Here is an 8,360-nt window from a genome sequence, read left to right on the forward strand (position 1 = left end):
TCAGTCATATCTTGTCAACATGTGTTGACTACGATAATTATGGGAATGTATGCTGGCATATTGTACAAGAGAAGATTACCTTATATGGATATTTAAGTATTAAGTTTTTGTCATAGGTGCTGGGTTAACAAGAACTAAGAAGGTGCAGGCAGTAGACAGAGCGGTAGACACCCATAATTATTTTTATGCATTTGAAAATACTCTTCAATGTATGTGTGTGTGTGTGTGTGTGTGTGTGTGTGTGTGTGTGTGTGTGTGTGTATGTGTGTGTGTGTGTGAGAGAGAGAGAGAGAGAGAGAGATTTATGTGATTTTAATGTATATACGACATTGAATACAACATCTTAACTACCATGAATTAAAATAGTAGGCAGAGACATCATTTGTTATAAGAAAATTTTCAAGGGGAAATGTTAGGCAATATTTGAGGCCTTTCTTCAGTATATCTTCTTTGAAGGGATCCTCCCTATTTCGAGTTTTTAGCCTGTATACCCAGAAAACCTTGCGGTCTCATATAACTAGAGCCTAATCTCATACAACCAGGTGGGAGGATTGACAAGATACACAGTTGAAAGCCCATTGATCTTGCCTGTCTCCTCCCTTTGGAAGGAATAAGAACAGTTAACAAGTCCAGCTGTGTTTTAGGCAGTCTCACTAGAGTTCTGAAGACAGAATTTATCAAGACATTTTGCCACATCTCCTTATTAAGAGAAGACTGAATCCCTTTCCACACAGAGTGTAATGAAGCAAATTAATATTAACTGTGTACAACCTGCAAAACCTTTAGGCTTGCAAGCACCCAGGCAAACCTTGTAGAAGGCATAACCCAGACTTATATAGCATGTAGTCTTTTAGTTTTGTTCGGCTTGTATCAGAGTCATCATTACATTTATGTTCACATCATCTAAAAGAATTTAGCTGTGGGAACCCAGTTAAAACTATGGTGCTGGAACAATGATTAAGAGACTCTGAGCTGAAGCCCCCTTTATTCTTCATATGTATGAGCATGCTTAGACACAAGATACAATATAGTTTTCCTTTTCGCTGGATTTAAGAATATAATGTCTCTACACACATACATTGTTTGGTGGTTTTGCAAGGAGAGACAAGAGGGCAGATGGAGAGAACCTGGGTTAAGGAGGAGAAAAAGAAAGACAAACAAAAAAGGGAGGATACGAGGAAGAACTTCCTAACTTTCTACTTCCCGTCTACCTACCTTCCATAATAAAACAACCTTTTCTCCTGTTGTTTATATTTTCTTCCTTAACTGAGTGAAGTGACAGTCTATTTTTCTTTGTAGGTTAGACATTACACATATTTTACTAATTCAATTATGCAGATTTAGCTCAATTATCAGATATAATTTCAACAAAGTCAAAAAAGAGAACTATTAAAAAAATTAGAACATTAGGGGAAATCAATTCATGCTGACGAACAAAATAGTCACTCTGGGCATGAGAGGTTTTTTTTTTATATATAAATACTTGTTATTGGATTATATTATTTACACTCTAAATGTTTTCGCTTTGCCAGTTTTTTCTCCAGAAATCCACTATCCCATCCTCCCTCAGCTTCTATGAGGGTGCTCCTTCACCCACACCCCCACTCCGTCCCACCTCTGCCACCCAACATTGACCTACACTGGGACATCAAGCTTTGAAACAAGGGCCTCTCTTACTGTTGATGGCCAACAAAGCCATCCTCTGCTACATATGCAACTGGAGCCATCCCTATGTACTCCTGGGACATTGGTTTAGTCCCTGGGAGCCCTCGGGGGGCTATTGGCTGATACTGTTGTTGTTCTTATGGGGTTGTAAACCCCTTCAGCTCCTTCAGTCTTTTCTCTATCTCCTCCATTGGGGATCCCATTCTCAGTTCAATGGTTGGCTGAGAGCATCTGCCTCTGCATTTGTCAAGCTCTGGCAGAGCCTCTTAGGAGACAGCTCCTTAGGAGGCTCCTGTCAGCTGAGAGGTGTTTCTTAGAGTCCTTCAGCCAAAGTCCTAGGACCAAGCAGAAATTGTCTAATCAGCTTCCTACAGAGTCAGGGCCATGTCAATTTCCTGACTCCAGTGGCCTGCAAGAATGTCTAACATGACCTCCTTCATATTCTGTCACAGACAGAATTTATGAATCTGTGTGTCACTCAGAATTTATGAGGATCTCAAAGTTGTGGCAATGACATGGAAATGGATACCTTCTTCATATACCTTCCTGGGCAGCCCCTAGTCTCTATACCCTTAGGCGCCAGCAGGAGTGAATGGTTTCCTGGGACTGTGGTGGGTCCTTTTGCCTAATTCCTTCCTATGATGATTATAACCAAATGGCTAGCATACTTGTCTGATCCCGTTGCTAGCGTGGCACTGGTGGGGAGCATCGACACCTACATGAATGTTCCTATAAGCATTGCAATACCTAGAAGCACCTTAGGAGTCATTCCTGGCAGGGCACCCTGTATCTTACAGTTCTGAGTGTGTACCTACAAATATGGGATAGAAGGTGACATTGGGACTACAAGCAGGACACGTGATGTGGAGTAGTTGTTGATGATAAGGAAGGTAAAGTATTTGATGGATATACAGCCTACGTAGGTGACTATTGGGGGGTGTGTGTGTGTGTGTGTGTGTGTGTGTGTGTGTGTGTGTGTGTGTGTGTCTGTTGTTGTTGTCAAAATATAAAAAATAAAAAAGTATGGTGGTCATTTATCACCACTTTAGGTCTATTCCACAGTGTCCCAAGATATCTGCTGGATATCTTAACTGTCAGTCAGCAAAGCCTCTCACTTGCTCTGCTCCAACCCATATCACACTACCGAAGGCCTCTCTGTGAGCCATCAGCAATCTTTCTTCCTATTTAGTTCCCAAGGCAGGTTTCCATGCCAGAAACACACATCCCAACTCTGTGGTGGCCAGACAGCCAGTGCCCACTTTCTTACACTAAAATCACTACATGAAAGAACACACAACACAATAACCTTTGGCCCAATTAATAAGATACAATCGCCCACCTAAACATACAAAGCCCAATACATATCCATCCCTTAAAAACATCCATAACAACCTGTAAAGGTACAGCATGGAATCTTAACATCCCCTGTCATATTGTTCTGTCACGGCTTCTGTCCCTCCCCCTCCTGTTTCTTCTTTTCCGTTCCAATCTTCTCATCTTCCTTCAAACTTTTCTCCTGCCTGTCCTTCCTTCTCATTCAAACACAGACCTCCTTCTATCCTGTACCTGCCTCACCTGTGACATCATCCCAAATGTGTGTTTTTCTATCTCCCTCTCACTCTCTGTCTCTCTCCATCTCCCTGTCTCTCTCTGTCTCTGTCTCTCTCTTCCTGTTTTTCTTTGTATGTGTTTGTGTGTGTTTGTTTCTCTCTCTCTCAACCTCTCTCTCTCCCTGCTTTTCTTTGTGTGTTCCTCTCTCTCAGTCTGTCTCTGTCTGTCTTTCTCTGTCTGTCTCTCTATATCTATATCTATATCTATCTATCTATCTATCTATCTATCTATCTATCTATCTATCTATAGACCACTCTCTCTACCTCTTTTTCTTGTGTGTGTGTGTGTTAGCACATATGTGAATAATGTTGACTTTCTTCTATATACATATATGTCATTTGAGTGTAAAGAACAATGAGAGATATGCTCATCAACAGGTAGATATTTATTTGAGAGTGGCATCTGACACCAGCAGTGCTGTTCCTGAAGTGTTAGGAGACATTCAGAGGGTGCTTCTCAGTACATTCTGAGATGAGCTATAGCTGATGTCCATACCAAGAAGGCAGTTGGGCAGGAAAAGGAGAGGTGCTTCTAATGTCAGGATAGAGGGGGTTCCAGGCCAGAATAATCAAGGGTTTGGAAGAGAGGCTAGTACATATTTTGGCTATTTGCTGTGTGTGGATTTCCGTGGAATGCTGGATCTTTTCCCTTGGCCGCCTAGCCTTAGTCACTGCAACTTCAGGAATGTCAATGCAGGATAGAGTGTCTCAAACACTTGAGGTCCTTTGGTTGTTGTATTGGCTTCCCCAGCCCTTGTTTGTCCTCTTTGTTCTGAAGAATTGAAACAGTTTTGGTCCTTGAGGGACATTCTATGTCAGACCTGTCACTGACCCCAAGGACCACACAGGTCAACAAGACAGGGTCGGAGTAGGGCCATTCTACTCAGGTTTCAAGCTAGACTGTGGATGATGATAGGACCCCCCAGTCCTCTTGTCCTGTGTGATGGGTTTGACACAAGCAATAGATAACTACATTTGACTTGGTAAACTTGGGGGAAATAGACAGGGCCCCTCTCCTAACCCTGACAAAGAAACATTATTGGAAAGCACCTGGAGAAGGCTGGAAGAACAAAAGTACTCAAGGACCTGGTTCTCTAAGCCATTATCATATTGTTTTGGGGTAGTCCCGTGAGGAGAATTATAAAGGCAGAGGCTATCCATGGAATAAATAGCAGGCAAAAAGAATCCATGGCCAAGTGCAGCCTGTACACATTACCTTAGGTCTCTGCTAGGAAAGTTAGAAGGCAGTCTCAGGTAGGGAGTCCTCTGATGCCCTTGATGGGAGAAAAGGGACTCTGGATGCTATGATCTGGATGGCTGGCAGCGTGTGCTTGGAGAAATGAGACAGGACTGGGACTGACATGCCATTCAGTGACACTACTCCCTCAGCAACTGGTAGTCATGAGGTGTTATCCACGTGAGGAAATAGGGGTAGAGAAGGGCTGTACTTGAGGATACAAAGTGGCAAGATGCCAAAACATGCCTTTGCCAGTGGATGGAGAGCCAAAGCCAAGGGCAGTGGCTTGGCAGAATGGACGGGGGTCCTTTCTGGAGCTGAGTGAGGAAGTCAGAGAGAAAGGTATTTCCTCCTCCTAATAGGTTACATGCACTCTCTTAGGAAGACAGCACACAGATCATCAATGCCTCCATCAAGAGCAACCAGGCAATAACAGGCTACCAGACAAGGCATTTGGGGCACTTTAACTCCTGCTTCAGAGTCCTGGAGGACACACTAATTGCTCCTGCCTCATGTGGGAAATCACAGAATGTTGGCCTTGACAGAATTCCCTGTGCCACCCTCCAGTGCAGTTCTCAATGTTGGGATGTGACCTCACTAGACACACTGACTCAGACACAGGATTCAAGAGTAAAGTCTGGGTTTCTGAGAGTAACCCAGAAAGCCCATCCCCGCAGTGTTAGGAAAGGTGCAGCTTCATTGTCAGCACGGTTATGGAACTCCCCAACTTCCATCCCATCAGTGCCCTCAAACTGACTTTCTCCACAAGTATCAGCTTTTCCTGTTATTGTGTCCACAACACAGGAAAACTGCTAGGCCTCACCTGGGTGTCTGGTGCCCCTCCACCTTGACTTATATTGACACAGCAGCTGCAGAGCAGGGATTGATGAGTCTGAGGATCATGGGGGCTTCTCCAGATCTTCCCTTGCTGATTCTCAAGAAGATGTGGCCCCTTCCTACTTCAAGGTCTACTTCTTCAAGGTCTGGCCAAGACCTATCCGGCATGAATATACACAGAATATGAAATGCCAGCACACAATTGAGGAAGGCTGGCTGGGCATTACTCACAGTGTTTCCTTTACTCTTACTTGAATTGAGCTGGCATTCAGACTCTCTGCCTGAAAGGACTTTGCCTCAGCATTTCCCGAACACCCGACAATACCTTCCTGCCCAAGTGCTGACAAACCTTTCTGTGCCTTCTTGGGCCAAGCAGACATATGTGGTAGGTCCTTCTTGGGCCAAGCAGCATATGTGGTAGGTCCTTCTTGGGCCAAGCAGACATATGTGGTAGATCCTTCTTGGGCCAAGCAGCATATGTGGTAGGTCCTTCTTGGGCCAAGCAGACATATGTGGTAGATCCTTCTTGGACCAAGCAGACATATGTGGCAGGTCCTTCTTGGACCAAGCAGACATATATGGTAGGTCCTTCTTGGGCCAAGCAGCATATGTGTTAGGTCCTTCTTGGGCCAAGCAGACATATGTGGTAGGTCGTTCTTGGGCAAAGCAGACATATGTGGTAGGTCCTCGAAGCAAACTGGGAGAGACATAGGCTTGGCTGTGGATGTTGAGAAATACCTGTCCTATTGCCTCACAGGAGGGACCTATAGCAAATGGCTTTTCCCTGACCTGGAGGTCTGCATCTTCTGCTCCCCACATTACTCTACTTACCGACATTGGCTCCTCTGGTAGGCCATCTACCGTCCACTGAACTAAGAGATGGTTTGTCTGGCACTCTGTGAAGTGTCTCTGCCTGTGCTAAGAGTCCCCCTACCATCCCTTGTACACACTGCTTATCTTCTGGACAATGTGGTCAAATCCAGATAGGTCAGCAGCTCTGTGAACTCTCATATACCAGGCAGCTCAGCCAGGATTGCATGTGTTCTCCCTCCAGCCTTCTCTGTCGGAGAGAGAAGTACTTCTGGATATCCAGACAGATGTCTTCTGCAGTGACCTGAGGCAAATGTCTCTAGCTTCTGGATGGGGGTCCCTCTGCAGCCCACCAAGGCTCAGGACACATTTTTTCAGAGTAGACAATACAGTAGTGTGTTTCTGTTGTATTTGTCTGAGTGTGTGTGTGTCTGTGTCTGTGTGTATCTGTAAATAATTGAGTCTCAAATGCACTTTAGCAACATGCCAGCAACAACTGTTGGTTGTATTGAAATAATCCTAATAACAATATTTTTAGTATTACTACATAGGAAATTTGTACAAACGAGCTTTATGATGCATGTATATGACAAAGAGAGAAAGAAAACTTCCTTGAGATATTTGTTGAGTTTTAGGTTTTGTAGCTTTCAATTCTAAAACTCAGCATTACTACTGTTTTTGTTTTTGGTTTTTCTTTGTCCCATGGTGTAGATCTTTATAGTGGGCTATTGCCCTGGACAGACTGATTCTTTTTCTTCATGCTACCTCGCTTACTGGACTAGGATACAATTGATTGTTTTCCTACTTATCTTTGACCCTCTCTACCACTTGTACATGCTTGTTTATTTCTCAGTTAGTCCATCATAAATATCATGTATGCTACAGGGCAAAAAGAACGGCTTAGTATGCTCATTGTTGTATCTTAATGCTTGTTGAGAAGAAATGACCATAGAGAAAGTTGTATGATTTTAAGGAGTGTAAAAGTGCAGTCTCTACATTTACAATCCACAGGGGTTTTGGTTGACAATATGTAGGTTTGTGTGGTGGCTTCAAAGTAGATTAGTTGGGCTGGACGTGGGAGGTCCTGAGGGAGGAGGGATGAATATTTTCTTACACACTTTAAATACTAAAATCTTTCTTACAAACACAGTTCGGATACTAGCTTTTACCCCTTACACTTTATATCTTGACTTCTGTCTCTGTCTGTCTCTGTCTCTCTGTTTCTGTCTCTATCTCTGTCTCTCTCATCCCATCTCTGACTTCCTGGTTGCAATCCTAATTCTTCCACTACATTCAGCATTTCAGATCTTCACTTTCAGCGTTCAGCCTTCCTTACAGCCTGAGGACATATTAATCTCTGGAGAAGGGAGAGCTTTGGGAGCAGTGACAGTTGTCTAGATAGCATGGAGGGCCATGTCAAGCGCCCCATGAATGCATTTATGGTGTGGTCCCGTGGAGAGAGGCGCAAGTTGGCTCAACAGAATCCCAGCATGCAGAATTCAGAGATCAGCAAGCAGCTGGGATATCAGTGGAAAAGCCTTACAGAAGCCGAAAAAAGGCCCTTTTTCCAGGAGGCGCAGAGACTGAAGACCCTACACAGAGAGAAATATCCAAACTATAAATATCAGACTCATCGAAGGGTTAAAGTGCCACAGAGGAGTTATACTTTGCAGCGTGAAGTTGCCTCAACAAAACTGTACAACCTGTTGCAATGGGACAACAACCTACACACTATCATATACGGACAGGACTGGGCTAGAGCTGCACACCAGTCCTCCAAGAACCAGAAAAGCATTTATTTACAGCCTGTGGACATCCCCACTGGATACCCACTACAGCAGAAACAGCAGCACCAGCAGCAGCAGCACGTGCACCTGCAGCAGCAGCAGCAGCAGCAGCACCAGTTCCACTAGCAGCAGCTAACCTACTTACTGTCCACTGATATCACTGGTGACCCTACACCATAGCAGGAGCACCTCAGCAAAGCCCTGTGATAGGTAATCTCATGATACTGGCTCTGCTCCTACCTATCCCAACACTCCCCTTGCTGTAATTTACAGCTTGAGATTCCTACTTGGTTTGGATACTGAGTTCCCTCTGGTTGTAATAAAGGTCCTGCTCCCCTTTTTTTTCTGGTGGGGGTGTGGGGGAGGAGACCAAAATGTGTGTAAGGATGTGTAGTGTGTAAGAAAGGAGAATGC

General features: G+C 44.2%; 1 protein-coding gene across 1 annotated transcript; it reads left to right on the forward strand.

Annotated features, from left to right (window-relative positions):
• The first annotated feature begins 7,562 nt into the window (after nucleotides 1-7,562).
• Sry3C (sex-determining region Y protein 3C) lies at nucleotides 7,563-8,072 on the forward strand. The gene has a single exon (NM_001416757.1). The coding sequence runs from the start codon at nucleotides 7,563-7,565 to the stop codon at nucleotides 8,070-8,072; it is 510 nt and encodes a 169-aa protein (NP_001403686.1).
• Nucleotides 8,073-8,360: the final 288 nt, after the last annotated feature.

Source organism: Rattus norvegicus, chromosome Y (assembly GCF_036323735.1).
Source record: "Rattus norvegicus strain BN/NHsdMcwi chromosome Y, GRCr8, whole genome shotgun sequence".
Classification (NCBI taxonomy): domain Eukaryota; kingdom Metazoa; phylum Chordata; class Mammalia; order Rodentia; family Muridae; genus Rattus; species Rattus norvegicus.